This window comes from Pempheris klunzingeri, chromosome 13 (assembly GCF_042242105.1).
Source record: "Pempheris klunzingeri isolate RE-2024b chromosome 13, fPemKlu1.hap1, whole genome shotgun sequence".
Taxonomy (NCBI): domain Eukaryota; kingdom Metazoa; phylum Chordata; class Actinopteri; order Acropomatiformes; family Pempheridae; genus Pempheris; species Pempheris klunzingeri.
In genome coordinates, this window is record NC_092024.1 from 17,290,646 (window position 1) to 17,306,773 (window position 16,128).

Sequence of the window (16,128 nt, forward strand, 5' to 3'; positions counted from 1 at the left end):
CAGTCAGCCACTAGATGTCAGTGATAATTTCACAACCACTGGTGTTCAGTTATAGAAACTTGGGATGTTATGAAAAGATGAGGAGCTCATGTTGCACAGTCCACCCTACTGAAGAATTTTATTCTTAATAAGTTGATTTTTATTGATTAATTTCCCTGTAATCACTTTGTTTATGTGCACTGTGACATCGCATAGATCACCGAGTCAGAATGACGAAGCAGATGTTCTTTCATGTTGGGTAAAATCATCACTCAGTGCAGCCAAACAAACCACCAGCTGTCCACAGGGCAAACAGAGACGTTGGATTCCTTTGGAGCCAATTGCAAAACTCGGGTAGTTTCGGTGCCGCCCTCCGTTCACCCCCACCTCCCCCGGTATAAAGAGTGTGTCGCAACGTTGGCATCAACTAACACTCCTGCACAGCCTGGACGCACCGAGGGAAGACCCAAAGCGCCGGATTACTGTCACGCGTTTTCTCACTGGGATTTATTTTTTGGATTTGCAAACATGATTCCAGAGGAAAGCTTCGCGTCCGTCGAGAACAGGTGAGATTTCCTGCTCGGTTTTCTGCACGTTGTCAGTTAGTTTGACGGCCGTCTGAGCCATGTGGATGGAAATCATGTGCTCAAAGCTTCTCATCGATCTTTGAAGCCAGATCACGTTTGTGAGCTTGGACTTGACTGTTCGGCTGCACCGCACAGATTTTCCAGCATCAAACACTTTTTTTTCTTTTGTGTCGATGCCAGAAGTGCCCGCGCCTCAGACACTGATTGCCAACATGTGAACAAAATGCAACTCTAAAAGTTGATTCAGCGAACGTTTTTTTTTTTTTTTTTGAGTTTAAGAAGTCACTTGCATTTATTATTGTAATGAGAGGTCTTGCATGTGCAACATTGTGCATGCATGTTGCACAGCCTGCAGCAGGAAGGCTGTATGTGAACTATATATATCATCATACTATATATATATCATCACAATCATCCACATGCAACATAACTGCTGAAACTGTTGGGACTGCAGGATATGTTACTTCAGGGTGCATTTTATCTGGCTTTTCTTGGACTTTCTCATAACTTTGGTATTTTAATAGCATTTAATTAAATGAATTAATACAACAATGGTACTGCCGGAGGTGTATGCCATGACTAGTGGTTTTTTTATTTAATTTTAGTTGCTTTTTCTAATATATTATTTCAGAATAGAAAGGGTTAATTGTTCTGTCTTTCAGGATGCAGTCTGTAGGTCTGGCTCTGGAGGAGTTGCTGGTAACGGCCCAGAAACAGGACTGCCTGACGGTTGGCATCTATGAATCAGCCAAACTTCTCAACGCGTGAGTTAAAACTGTTAAGTTTGGCTTCACAATGCTGCCAATGTTTAGTGTGCACAAGTATACGCTTCTCTTAAATTTCAGAAAATGACTCTTATTCGTGACGTGAGTGCAAAGTGTCTAAACCTCATCATTTTCTCTTTCCTCCACAGAGACCCAGACAGCGTGGTCCTGTGTGTTCTGGCAGCTGACGATGCAGACGATGTGGCGCTGCAGATCCACTTCACCCTGTTGCAGTCCTTCTGCTGCGACAGTGGCCTCACCATTCTACGAGTCTCTGGAGTTCAGCGGCTCCAGCAGCTGCTGGGTGCTGTGGATGCCAACAGAAACCAGGAAGAGCACAGAGACCTCCACTGCATGCTGGTTACGGTGCGTTGACTCAGCACACCAACCCTCTCTTATGTAACTGAAAGACCAAAGTGGAAATTTATGATTGCAGGTGGTTTTCATGCAGTAGCAAAATGTGTCTTCATACTCTTGGCAGCATCTGAGTTATTGTATTGCACTTTCATGAACTATTTATCTGTCAATTTCAAAAAGCTTTCTGCAGACCAAATTCACCTTAAAGCTTGAACGTGAATTTGATGTTTCTTGTTCTTCCCGTGCAGAACCCCCAAGCAGACCACTGCAGGCTACAAGAGGTGGGGACCTACTGCCAGGAGAGCCGACGCCTCGATCAGTGGGTGCCTGAACTGGTCCTGCAGGAGCGCTGAATGGTCCGCAACCTAACTCAAACAAAAACAGGAGCTTTCTGGGTTCAGATGCTGACAAACTGAACCATTGATGCTCATGCAGGGATGACCTGTTGTGGACTGGGATGGGCCATCCTCACTGATGACGAGCAGGAATCAAGGACTCCCTTTCAGTGACCAGTGAAACCGTCAGAGTGGAGACTTAAAAGACCATTCAGGCCACATTGTTTTTACATTCAGTAAAACCAGATCTAAGCTTCTACTTTGTGCTTCTGTTTGGCTACTAGCAATGTTTGTGGGGTGTGTCAGTCCATAAGAGGAGTAGTAGCATTGACAGAAACATGTCCACACCCCAACTTGAGCCTGGTGTGTTTCCATGGACTGGACAGTAATGCTGTAACGAAGCTATGCCCAACATTCCTGTGTATTCTGACATGGGAGAGTCCTTGGACAGAAGGTGTGTGCGCAAATGCTTGGTATGCGTGTATAATACTTGGGTCTTTCTTTAGAAAAGACTGGGCGTGCAGCGTGTGCGTTCCTGAAATGAGCAGCTCAACCTGCGGAGGAATCGTCACCATGGAAACTGAAATGGAAATGATGTTCAAGTTAAAGTCACACAGGATTTATTGACCAAAACAATTGCGAAAGCGGCACAGACAGGACGTTTTTGGTCAGAAGAGGATACAGAATGAGCAGTATGATGAACTGTGTGTGTAATGAGATGAAAAGACTGCTGTAAATTCTAATTGTGCTGCAAAAGAAACCACAATCAATATCTCTGTGCCTTCTGGAGTGCAGTTTTTTGATAAAATGCTGTTAAAACAAATATGAACAGTGCTACATTAGTAATTTATTGATTGTATCAGTTGTTTATGTAGCTATTTATTTAACGTCCTGTTAAGTCAATAAATTATTTGTACTCATAACTGCTATCTCAAGATGTTGGTGCTCAAATTTCAAAACAAAAGCCTTGCGTGCGTCATGGAACCGAAACTACAGCTGCAGCCACACAACTATAGTTTGCATTTGAGTTGAAGCAATAGAAAAAATGTTGGCTTGGCTGACAACCTTTTTTGTTGTAGTAAACATCAGTCAGTCGGAGAGAGAAACTTGGGTGGAGACAGAAACTCTTTGTGCTGGAACAAACAGGCAAAACAAGCTGATGCAGACCCGCTGTCCCTACGAGTCAAGAACCAGGGGGAGTGGAGGGGGGGGGGGGCGTCTGCAGGAAAGAAGCAAGTTTCCTGCTAAAACGTTTGACTAAATTTCTCCCATGCCCTTTGCATTCCAGTGTTGTGCATGTTTTGCACTATGTAATGCAGTTAAACCTGCAGATGCATGTTCCAGAGGGCCGAGAACTAAAGCATGTGCAAATTAGTCTGGCTGTAACCCCACCCATGCCACACTATTGCCACATGATCAGGTAGCAAGATGTTCCTGCAGCACGGTACAAGTAGTTTTTCCCTCCCCTCTGCTCTCCTTTTGCTCTGTTTTGCTCCCCGCTCCACCCTCGGCTCTCACATGTCTGCTCACAGTTCAGACTGCACAGCAGAGGAGAGGGAACATTCAGGCACATGGACCTCCCACTTGTTTACCATCAGCTGGACATGGGTGTGCCTAATGATGCAACTGACTTCTGATTGGCTGTGATCCATCCACCCAAAATATGATTGGCTTTGACTTGCAGAGGGTTTGGGAGGGGGGTGGCTGTGATCTGAAACTTGGAGAACTGTTGCAGTTCTTCAAAGGGCACAGAGACTGCTGAAGATAGAGGGCTTGTAACAATGACATTCCTGGCAAATGACCCAACTGGGAGGCTTTACCTAGCCCTTGTTTACTCTGTTTGGTTGTCTTCTTTGTACTGCACGCCATGTACCCATTCGGCTTGAGAGCATGTGTGTCCATGTGCATTAACATCAGGTCAGCTTAAAAAGAAAATCAGTAAACTGCAGCTAATAATCAACAAGAGGAAGACTCTACAGCCATGCTGGTGGACAGCTCTGTAAGCTGTACTAATGCTGTGCTCATATAATACTAGAGCTATTGTAACTTTTAGTTAATATATCCAACTTGACACTAACTAATATGGAAGTGCTAGAAAACCTAACAAGTATGGAAGCCCTACATAATTAATAAAATTAAATCCAAGTTTAATGAATATGGTGCTATTTTGTCAATGCATAGTGATTTTTAGCACGTATAATATTTACTATTTATGCCCTATTTAAGTTCTACTTCGCAGTCAACACAATGTACAGCTGAGGCTGATGGGAATGCCATTTGGAGGTGTTTTCCTCATAAATACCTAAACAAGTTGAAATTTGACCAGATTGAGGGCACAGGAGGAAAAGTTAAGGTATCGCTGAAGTTGTAGCGATTCATTCTGAAGGGGATATTCGTGTTTGCCAAATGCTACAACAATCATGTTTGCATTTGTAAACCTTCTGGTGACACTAGATAGAAAGTCAGAGGACCACCAAATTCATTAGGAGCCATCATCTAGGAACCATGAATGAAATGGCATGGTGTGTTAATGAAGTTAGGGTAAGGCCTAGATATAGGGAGTGGAAATAATCCAGCCATGAAGGAATGAATGGCTTTATCCATATCATGTAGAAATAGTATTGGCTTGAGTTTGGAAATTGTTCTTAACTAATCGAAACTATTTTCTTTTTTGTTTGTCATGACAAAACTCAGAATCAAATATCACACTCAGTTTTTTTAATGTGACTTCACATATGGAGTAAAGTAGCCTTGTTCATGAGCAAAATGGCTTCTGGAGCTACAGGGACCTGAGATAACACCTCAGTTTTATTACTGTTTTGCTGATGGAAAACAGCCTTTAATGACCTAGAAATATTTCCAGGAGAGGATTTAGGGAATCCCTGGATTTTAGTTTGAGGTACAGCTGTGAATCATCAGCATAGAGGTGACAGGGGACAGTATACCTCCTACTATGTCCTCTTAAAATGTCTGTTTTTATGGCATGTTTTCCAGTGGTATTTTAAATATTTTAGTTATTTTAGTACGAGCCTTACCACCAGCATTGCAAAAAAAAGATTAAACAAGTGCATGTGTTATTATATCATCTTTTTATTAATGTTATCTACTTCTCAATATCATCTTTTTAACAGCAATATCCACAAAATATTAACAGTGTGCAAGAAAACATGAGTTATGGCACATCAGAGAACAGTTACAAAAAATAGATATATTTTCTTCATAATCAATCAAGGCAAAAAGATACATATACTGTATGCATACACAGGAGATCAGAACACAAAAGATGAGTCTCGGGAAGGGCTCTGAGCCTTCTCAGTGACGTTTAATTTCAGAGTCCACCAGTGAGGAGCCTCAACTCTCCCCACCTGACCAGAAATTAATTTCACCGGGCTCGCTTTGTGTCAAAACACCAGTGGATTTCCATCTCGAGCCATGTGTTCTACTTCAACACTGTTCGTTCTGTTGATCTGATAACCCCAAGACCAGCATCAACACAATATACGCCACTATAAGGCAAACTAACAATCAACCAGTCAGACAAACTGTCAGCCAAACCAGCCATTTTGGTCGGCCGTCTCTGATTGTAAGCCCAACCAACTATGGAATGATTGAAAAAAAAAAAAAAGGTAAAAAATAGCATCTGTCAGACATCTTCAGGACAACATCAGTGTGTGCACGTGTGTGTGCTGATATGTATGCATGCTTATTTCATGTGTGAATCTTTCGCAGTTGTAATCCTCTTTTACTTTAGCTGTAAAGTTTTAGCTGCTTGCAAAGAAATTACAAAGACCTGCCTTTCATAAAGACTAACAATGGATCAATTATTTCCTCGATCATATAATAATTCAGGTCTGAGGAAGAAAATTCTCAGGTACTTCCTACTTGTCACTGCTGTTTGTTTAGTTAATATATTTCTTCAAATAGTTCCTTATTTGTATCTTTATGAAAGATCACCATTCATATCAGCCTAAATCAGGTATAACAATCTCTTCAATTATCTCTATAAGTTAAGTAAAGGAATTTATTTAATCTAAAGGAATAATTTGACAATTGTGGGAAATGCTTTTAATGGATTAACTGAGAGTTTGATGAGAAGATCAATATTACTTTTCATGTCTGTTTGCTAAGTATGAAGCTACAGCCAGTAACTGGTTAGCTTAGCATTAAGACTGGAAACAAGGGGAAACAGCTAGCTTAGCTCTGTATAACATGACAAACAGGGTTCTAATTCATTAATAAGAAAAACTCAATCAAAATCCCACTGACTTTTGTAACACTGCTAAAAGCAAAAAAATCCTTGGAAAAAGCTTGGAACAGAGCCTTTCTCAACAGTATGTCATGTGGCTACGTTCGTATTTGTTAGGCAGCAGAGAAAGAAGTAGAAGTAGAAAGTTGAAAAAATGACTCCAGAAGAGAGCGATAATGAGTTGACAAAAACGAGTGGACAAAACCAAGTTTTTTCTGTGCTCGCAGAATCACGAAGATTTTTGATTTCTTAAAGAGGCTGATGTAAGAAATGCTGAATGAGAGATTGCATTGAGTTACAGAAGCTAGTGGAACTAACCCGAAGGTAACAAAATTCGCCAACCAGACCCTCCAGACCTCACTAATTAACACATCATACCTTGTTTATTTGCTTTCGAACCGAAGTCTAAAAAAGACCAATTGTGTTTTTTACTGGAGATTGTAAAATTGTTGCCTGTAGAGGTGCTGTTAGGTGGATTTTCTGTTAGGTGAATCTGTTTGTCCCTGTTTGCATTATTCAAGCTAAGCTAAGCTAACCAGCTGCTGGATTTACCTTCATATTGAACTGACAGATGTGAGAGTGGTACGGATCCTCTCTTCTAACTCTCTGCAAAAAGCAAATGAGCATGTTGCCCAAAATATCAAACTATTCCTTTCAGTCTATAAGGCTTAAAAGAGTGGTGAAAAGAAACCACAGCTGATATAATGTAGCCATCCATCCATCCATTATCTATACTGCTTATCCCTCAGGGTCAGGGACTGGAGCCACTTCCAGGTGACTTTGGGCGAGAGGCGGGGTACACCCTGGACTGGTTGCCAGTCAATCACAAGGCCAGCACATACAGACAACAATTCACTCACACTCACACCTACGGGCACTTTAGAGTCACCAATTAACCTAACCTGCATGTCTTTGGGAGGAGGCCGGAGTACCCGGAGAGAACCCACACAAGCACGGGGAGAACATGGAGACTCCACACAGACAGACCCCAGGTTCAAACCTGGATATGAACCTGGGACCTTCTTGCTGTGAGCACTAACCACCGCACCACCGTGCTGCCCTGGAGCTAAACAGAAAAAGAAATTCTGTCACAGAGTGAATTTGTCAGCTTTGTGAATCCTATTGGGGTTACCAGTGGTCATCACATCAAAAATAGCTTTCCACACTGCAACTGAACAATTTTTAGCTTGAGACAGAATTCTTCTCTGCTCCTCTCCAAAGTGTGCCCACTTGCCTCTGAGTGATAAAAAGCGTGAGTGGAGGCCATAAATGCTGTTCTGACTCACACAGTGTCACATGACCTCTCCCCCGGTCAGACTCACCCTGACCTGGAATTGCAGGGCTGCGGTACTGTAACATTACTATGTGACACTCTGCAGCACCGGAGGCACTGTGTGTTCTTACACTGTGTGTTGCACACAGAAGACTCACACACACATACACACACACCCACATGTGTGCACCCCTGCTTTCTCTTCTCCACCCACTGCTCTGCCAAATCATCCTTTTTAGCTACCAAACAGTAGCACCTGACTCCCCCACACATGCACACATATGCACACTTCAGCCTTTCTCTATGGCCTTTCTCCAGCTCCTGCTCTCTTCTGTACTTTGAGAACGTCTCTGGTAGGAACAAAGGCAAGCGACAGATGAAGCAGGGCTCTGTATCAGGAACCATCACAAGCAGCGATGTTAATTAGGAATTTAATCTTGTCGTGAATTAAAAAGTATCTTTAAAAGAAATAGTTTTCACTCTTTAGGAAATATGCTTATTTGCTTTCTTGCTGAGAGTCAGAAGAGAAGATACAGTATCTCTCTCATGTCTCTGTGGTGCATAAAAAGCTAAAGCCAGATGCGAGTTAGCTTAGCATACAGACTGGAAACAGGGGCAAGCAGCCAGTGTGGCTCTGTCTAAATGTAACAACAACAGCCTACCGACACCTCTTTCTTGTATAAAGAAAACAACACTTGTTGTACTAAATACTGTACAACATTAGAGCATTTTTCAAAGTGGGTATTCTTTGCAAGTTGTTCCCAGCTGGCTGTCTGCTTTTCAAACGGTGTGTGCACACTCCAATACAGATGAGTAGACCCATCAAGACACAATCAACTGCTCGCCTCTCACCACCTCCACAAAAACTCCCAAAAGTGAGTGTAGCAGGTGGCTCATATTGACCTAGTGGTTAGAGAAGAGAAAAGCAGTGGGTTCAACTCCCCTGGCAGTCCATCAGCAGACACAAGTCTTGTCTAAATGACTCCACCCTGCTCTGTCACTGTATGTTACTCCAGACAAAAGCCTCTGCAAAAGGCTCAAACGTAAATATGATGACACAAAGCTCCTTTCTTTCAGGAATTAACCGTCAAAATCAGCTCTCAATGCCTGACCTTACAGAACCTTTCTCACCTAAAGAAACAACTGCAAGAGAGAGTGTGTAAAATGTGCATGTGTGTTGTCCTAGTTGCCTGTCGCCCACCGAAACCAACACTTGAGAAAAAAGCGTGGGCTGCTCTGGTGTTGAAGGATAGATCTGGAGGTTGGTTTTTGCCACTGGAATGAGGTCCGATGTTGATTCATCCTCTAACAGGATATGATCCTAAAGCTAACAGGGCTTTTGTTTCTATCAGGTATTTCTATATATCCACATCAGGTGTTTGTATTTGTAGCTGTAGTTAAAACCATCCTCCGCTATCGAAAGCCTCTAACAGCTGAATGAAAAAAAAACCTATAATAAATGAAGATAGACATGATCCTGACTGACAGAACAGAATAAGTAGTACTAAAAAAATCCAACATCCACAGAGGGGAATTCTGTGTTTTAGATTTTGTATCTTACAAACACTGTACAGGGTAATACTCAACTGACCAGGTTCCATGGACTCCATAGAAAGAAGAAACTCAAAAATAAACCCAAAACAGCTACTCTTTAACTTATCACTTCTGCACGTCTGAACGAAAGTTTATACACTTAGTTTGTTTCTCTTGACTTCATTTTTTTCCCACTTCATCTTCAGTTTTTACAATCAAGTTTGGTTTGTCAGAGAGGAGGAGCATTGTGGAGGTGAGGAAGAAAGAGGAAACCGAGAGGGAAGTTACTGGCTCTTACCGATCCAGTCCCTGACCAGTTTGGCTTATGTTGAAGCAAGCTCTGAGACTGGAAACTTTACAGATTGGTAAAGCCAGGTCATATTTAGCCAGAATTATTATGCATTAAAACAAGACGTATTGCCCTTCTCTGCTGCAGAGGCAAACAAAGCAAGCATCTCCATCTTTGCACTATCTAATGCAATATATCTCTTCCTTTCCTTCTTTTAAACTGCCAATTTATAGATTCAAACGTAAGCACAAAAGGCAGGACAGGGAAAGCTTACTTTTTGGAATACCTTCACTTTTACTTTTAGGTTTGGGTTTTCTCCTCCAGCCTTGTCGTCCTCGCAGACTGATTCTCAGGTGTGGTCAGTCAGCGACCTCGCCCTCTCTCAAGGTAAAGCACAGGGAGGCTTGATGTACAGTAGAAACCTTTGTTTAAGATCCTAGCAGGTATCTAGTTAGGTATTACCCCTGGCTCACAACCAGATCCCCTGTCGTTTCATTAGCAGTTAATGTCAGACAGGAACAGGAACCTGATCAGCCAGGGGCAACACCTATGTCAAAGCAAAACAATCAAAAGAAAATGTACAGTATTATCGTATCTGTTAAGTAATGCTTCAACAAAATATCAAAACGTACATTGAGTTCAAGAACAAGTATTTCTTAAGAAAAATGCGTAAACGTCCAGGGTTAATAGCTTGAGTTCTGTGTAGAGCAGTTCACTATTTTCCTCTCATAGGCGCAGATCTGGAGTCAGCTTAGACATCGATTTTTAAACCAACAGCAGCCATAACGAACTGCAGTGGAATCGGTGACAGCAGATCAGCATCTAGAGACGACTTTCTGTACAGGTTGGCACAGCTGGAGGTTTGGCCAAAGGCTGCAGACGGCCAAAGTGAGGCCACAGGCAGAGAAGGTCTGTTGAAACAGGTTTGAGTGGGAACATGCTGGCCCGATAAAGGCAAAGGCTTCAGCCACTTGCTCCAAAATGACTTGATTTAGCACAGGCAGGTTGGAGCGCAAAGCTCTCAGACCTTTTTAACTGCCTCAAAAAAGCATTTACGGAGCATTTTAATGGGGCACCAGGTCGTGTTTGGCACGGTTGGCAGGAGCGCCTACCGAGCATTTCTGTTGCCCACATGCATCCTCCCACTCCGTGCCTTTGCCACTGCTGTCCATCCTTTACCCAACCCCTTATTTCAAGACAAAAGAAGGAAAAAAATCCTGGTTTCCTACTGATTATTAATGTCCAAATCCCTTTTCAAGTTAAGCTGACACTTGGAGTTAATTTACCAGCATATATGAATATTACCAAAGCACCTTGGATCATACTCAGTGATATACTGATCTCAGCCACTGCTCCCTAGCTGTGGCTCCGGGGTATGGCGCTTTTCCAGAGTGGCTATTTTGGGAGTGTGTGCGTTTCTATGAGAATGTGTGTGTACGTTAGATGTCCTGCTTGAAGTGTGTGTTTGCATGTGTGTGTGTGTGTGTGTGTGTCTGGGGATCAATTTAAGTGCTGAAAGCGTATGTGTGAGTGTGTGTCTGCATGAGTGTATGTGAATGTGTGTGTGTGAGGGTAGGGGGAGAGTAGCACAGCTATAGGATGATGCAGGGTTTCTTGTCCTTGAAAGGGTTTTCGGAGGTGGGAACCCCAACCAGCAGAGGGTCGCTACGAGCGTGCTGCTCACAGTAACTCATCAGGTCTGCTGCTGCCTTTGACACCTGACAGGAGAGAGGGGGAGATGAGGGAAGGCAGTAGGGGGAGAGAGAAGAAGGTGAGGGATTTGAATGGGAAGGGGCATGTGGAGAGAAATTGGACAAATTGGGGGAAAAAGAAAAGAGGACGATGATGGAGGAAGATGGAGGACAGGAGAAAAGGGGGTGAAAGAGAGGCGTGTAAGGAGAGAACGGTCAGAGGTGGGTGAATAATTACACACACACACACACAAACATGGCAGTAAATGACTTCCTACCTTAATGCGTTCAATCCCTGCCTCAATCCTCAGCTGTTCCACCAGTTTCCTGGCCTGGGCGATATTATTAGTGGTAGACATACTGATCCATCAGAATACACCAACACTGGAGAAAACTGAATGAAGGAAAGAGAAAGGAAGAAAACGTTTACACCGATGGATGATTTCATCAAATATGCTGGCACGCCTTGGGTGGATAGGCAGGGAGAGGAAAACTGACTTTGGAACATAGTGTTGAATGTACAGAACAGTAAGATTTCAATAATGCTTTGATTTGTGTCCAGGTGAATTATCCAGGTGACATAAACGTGAAATCTGAGTTAAAGCTTGGCAATTTACAATTAAAGTGTAAATATATTGCATGTGCATGTATACAGTATTTTATAAAAGATAACTTAAAAGAGTAGTTGTCGTCGGTCCAGTTGTTGGTGGTGTAACTACATACATTTAGCCTGGTACTGCACTTACAGTAAATACAGTTTTGATGAATCAATGAACGAATGATGAGCATTTGAATTGTAAGTTACTTTATACTTCTACGTAAGTACATTTCAGAGGGAGATATTGAACGTTTCACACTACTTCATGTACATGAAAGCTGACATTGATTGTTATAGATTACAATACCCAACAGCTCATAAAAGACTTTGCCATGACCAACTACACCCAAACATTAAAATGCATCAAAGTTAATGATTATTTTTGATAATTTTTTAGTCTTATTTGCAATGAGATATTTTTCCATGAGAAAATTGAAACTGAGAAAATTAATTTCTGACAGTTTAAGTGTTAAGTTTAAGTTTAACTGTTGCTAAATCCACTGCTGTCTGCACTGGAGCCAAATATGCATTTTCTTGATATCGCAAAATCAACCTTTGTGAACCTTTTTCTTCCTCAACAGTTCTGCAATAGTTTGCTCTACACAGAGTTATCCCGCACGATGTGCAGCCAACAATTTAATTATAATTTATTTTAGCTTCTGGGCTTACTGGCACATTGTTTATGGACATTGCTTTTATACCACATTGATTTATGAGCTGATAAGTCTCTTTAAGTCATCAAAAGCTTCACTCAGGGGACATATGGGCTCAGTTGTAGAGTTTTAGCACCACAGTGAGGTGACTACATGTTGGTGCAACACGAGTGATGAGAAGAATATGACAGTTTCTTGATCAAAACACACTTGGAGGATTGAAAGAGAATTCAAACAATATTTGTTGGATTAATAGATCTACGTTTTTCATTCATGCTAAATTGTATTGAAGCTTTCAGCATGTTGTCGCGCTCATAGATAAATACACAGAGATAAGAGAGTGTTACCTGACTGATGGTGGGCGACAGGACTCTCTCTGAACACAGACGGGACTGGATGGAGAGGGCGATCCGAGCAGTGCAGGGACAGTTGCCAAGTCAAAACGACAGAGCTGGACGGCAGCTGAGCTCACATTGGCGTGTCTCTGTGAAAAACAAGGAGAACATGTGAGATGGCTGCTTACAAAGCCAGGTTACAGACAGGCAAACATTTTATACGTTTCAGAATGTTAGTTTCCATCAGAGGTTTTGTATACCTGAGCTTCTAAAAATGTTTGATGCCTCGGATCCTTGACTTTAATATTTCACATTTAGCTTCACGGATCAATATTGGTGGAAATGTTGTTGTTTAAGAGTGAATCTGAATTGAAACAGCACTTCTGAGTGTGAATAACTTTGAATAACTAGCACACAATTTGCTTTGGAAAGTGCCAAAGTAAAATGTAGTTCAAGTTTTCACATTTCAATAGAAAAAAAGCTCATGATTGTGGAATTTGCATCACAGTCGTTGTCATCATACTGTCATCATCTGCCTAATCATTCATATTACAATATCGTTTTTCTTCTTCACAGAGCACCAGTAATGCCATTTAATCGATCAGATGGTGAGACATTCCTGCATTTGCTGATCCTAAAAGGATGCTCAGGTCCTTTTCCCTCATTTCCTCATTTAAGAAACGTCCATAAATCTCCACTTTCTGTCTTTTACACTTCTATTAGCACAGCGTGGAAGTTCCTCCACTGGAGCATATGATTAAAACACACCTCGCTCCTCATATACATCACCAGGAGTGTGTTACGACTGTGTCTCTCACTCTGTCTCTCTGTCTGTCGCCCTCTCTCCCGGGAGGAGACTCCTGCTTTAATTACTCCTACTGTGGAGTAGCTCAGAGATTCATGTCTGTAATTAGGGCTTGTGTGTGTGTGTGTGTGTGTGTGCCTGCATGTGCATGTGCATGTGCATGTGCATGTGCATGTGCATGTGTGTGTGTGTATGTTTGAGGGAAAGGAGGGAGCATATAGACTTATTTTGTAACACCTGAGGAAATTTTCTCTCTTTTTCTGTCCCCGCACACACATTTGTATTATTATAATACTTGTGAAGACATTTATTGATTAACCCACAACCAATCCTAATTTCTAAATCCTAATTCTAATCTTAACCCTGATCTGAGCCTAAATCCTAATCCCAACAAGCCAACTAGACCCTTAAAGGCAACCTGCCCCCACATTGGAGTGGTTTGGGCTGTGCTTCTTCTGTTTGTTCTCTCTCACGCACATGCAAACTTGTTTTTGTCGACATTGCACTGGGTTAAATCAATCCCAAGGAGACTATGAGTGGGTGTGTTGATACTGCAGATACTTAGTTCTTATTTTGACAATCAGTACAATTATCGACATAATTGATAGCAATGAAACGATGCTTTTAATAGTAAAAAAGTACAGAAATCGTTTCATTTTATCTGTCAAAGATTGACAAGTGTCCGTAAATCCCCCCCGAATGCAGCATCACTGAGAGCCAACAGAAGAATATCGACGACAAACAACAACAGCTCCTTAGAGTAAACCAAGTAAACAACACACACTACAGGCAGGAAAACTACCACAGAGTTAAATCAACACCAGTCACAACAGAAAAATGAAACCTATAAGCTTACAGAAGGAATAGCTTTTGCATGTGCTCTTATTTTGCTGTCAAACCCCTATATGGGCTCAGCTTTAACTCCTTTCAACAGAACAGTGATGGAGCTTTTATCCTCTTTGCTGTTGCACCTTTCACACACTAGACCCTCTGTGTTTTTAAAAGTGAACACTCCAACACAAATGATGGTTTTGCTGGGAAATGTGAGACTTCATATTCTCTCAATAAGCAACAACAGCACGCGGGGGACAATGCGATTAAGGCTGCATCCGTCACTTTCTTCACACTTCACTGATGTTAGAAAACCTTGTGCTGTGATTCCTTCAGCCTGTTGATTTTTCAAACTTTCTGCTATAGCGCATTCCCCACTGTGAGAAAGACCCCTAAAAACAAGCACAAATTTGAATGTCTGCCCCTCCACAGCCAAACCTCTCTCCTCCCACGCCCCCCCCCCAACCCCCACCCCCCCAAGATTGAAAATGTTGTCTTGTAAAGCCGACGCACAAGAAGCTAAACCTTTACAGTAAGCTGGTCATTTGTATTGGCCTGGACCAGAAACATCACCAGAGCTGGACAGGCCCCAGTCAGTCAGCCAGCCAGCCAGAGAGCCAGCGAGCCTACAGCCGCTCTCAAGACGCGCAAAAATGCATCAATCCTTATTGATCCCAGCAGCTCCTGAGCGCTGATCAGGCCTGCAGTTCGCAGCCATGTCCTCCGCTATAGGGCCTGCTCGCTGCTCTACCGTGTGGAAACACAATGCGGGCATTTTGATGGATAGAACAGCATGTCCTCTCTCTCCCATGGCTATTCCACACTCCACACACACATACGCACGCACACACACACACACACACACACACACACACACACACACACACATACACATACATACACACGCATACGCACAGGCGCGCAAGCACAGGCAGACCTTGTGCACATATCAAAGCCAGAGATATTTTCCCAAGTGCAGACCAGACTAGACCGCTTCAGGTCTTCAAATAGGCCCTGATTGTTAGCCGTGGGAGCAGGGTGGTGACATGTTTAGAGGGAGGCAGGCTCCAGCAGCCAATTTGAACCCATCCAGCGACAATGGGCACAAGACCGGAGCGCATGCCTTTATGTTCCGCAATTATTCAAATCGATCGGCATACGGCCTACTTCAGCATATAAAATCCAGAGGTTTTTGGATACGGTGGCTTGTGCGTCCTCAGAGTCCAGCCGAGCTGTAGGAAATCTTCCACTGACCCTGTCCCCGGTCCTCCCCACCCTCTCTGCCGGCAAAGGGCTGGGAAAAACCGGATTCGTGACACCGATGTAGCCCCTCTCCGCTGCAGCCGCCCTCGGTGACGAGAAGCCGGGGTTGCAGAAGCGCACAGACGCGTTACAATTATTATACACAGGGAGAAAAATAGCCGAATATCTCCAAACTCACCTCCGAAAGCGCTGTATTGGTGATTTAAAGGGCCAGATCCGCTGGTTTCTCACCCTCTCTGCTCGTTCACTCCCCGTCTTCACCGAGCCAAACGCCTCCCCCTCCGCTACCAGTGTCTGTCCACTCCTCTACCCCCCCCCCCCCTCCATCCCATCCCTTCCTCCTTTCCTCCCTCTCTCATTCTCGCTCCCTCCATCTGATCTGGTGACAGCACCTTTAACCCAGGGGCTCCCAAACAAACATTCTCACAAATTCACACAGATCGCCCAACCTATAAACTAGAAGAGTTAGAGAGGATTTATTTTCCAATTTTGGTCGATTAAAGAAAGAAATATTTGGCTGTAAGTCACCTATTTTGTTGGGGTTGGTCATTCAGGACCCATGAAGACTGTAAGTTTGGACATTTTGGTG

General features: G+C 42.9%; 2 protein-coding genes across 2 annotated transcripts; one reads left to right on the plus strand and one right to left on the minus strand.

Annotated features, from left to right (window-relative positions):
- The first annotated feature begins 390 nt into the window (after window positions 1-390).
- On the plus strand, window positions 391-2,923 carry LOC139212105 (growth arrest and DNA damage-inducible protein GADD45 beta-like). Its single transcript, XM_070842572.1, has 4 exons — window positions 391-545; window positions 1,229-1,330; window positions 1,480-1,696; window positions 1,936-2,923. The coding sequence occupies exons 1-4, from the start codon at window positions 508-510 to the stop codon at window positions 2,038-2,040; spliced, it is 462 nt and encodes a 153-aa protein (XP_070698673.1). The 5' UTR covers window positions 391-507; the 3' UTR covers window positions 2,041-2,923.
- A 5,202-nt stretch (window positions 2,924-8,125) lies between these two features.
- gng7 (guanine nucleotide binding protein (G protein), gamma 7) lies at window positions 8,126-15,792 on the minus strand. Its single transcript, XM_070841970.1, has 4 exons — window positions 15,718-15,792; window positions 12,653-12,789; window positions 11,333-11,448; window positions 8,126-11,081 (listed from the first exon to the last, which is right to left on the minus strand). The coding sequence occupies exons 3-4, from the start codon at window positions 11,411-11,413 to the stop codon at window positions 10,956-10,958; spliced, it is 207 nt and encodes a 68-aa protein (XP_070698071.1). The 5' UTR covers window positions 11,414-11,448; window positions 12,653-12,789; window positions 15,718-15,792; the 3' UTR covers window positions 8,126-10,955.
- Between the last annotated feature and the right edge of the window lie 336 nt (window positions 15,793-16,128).

Excerpts from the sequence above, each read along its gene's own strand:
- LOC139212105 (XM_070842572.1), top strand. The coding sequence starts at position 508 with ATGATTCCAGAGGAAAGCTTCGCGTCCGTCGAGAACAG. Across the intron at positions 546-1,228 it reads TTCGCGTCCGTCGAGAACAG|GATGCAGTCTGTAGGTCTGG; the intron begins GTGAGATTTCCT and ends TCTGTCTTTCAG. Across the intron at positions 1,331-1,479 it reads TCAGCCAAACTTCTCAACGC|AGACCCAGACAGCGTGGTCC; the intron begins GTGAGTTAAAAC and ends TTTCCTCCACAG.
- gng7 (XM_070841970.1), bottom strand. The coding sequence starts at position 11,413 with ATGTCTACCACTAATAATATCGCCCAGGCCAGGAAACTGGTGGAACAG. Across the intron at positions 11,082-11,332 it reads CAGGGATTGAACGCATTAAG|GTGTCAAAGGCAGCAGCAGA; the intron begins GTAGGAAGTCAT and ends CTCTCCTGTCAG.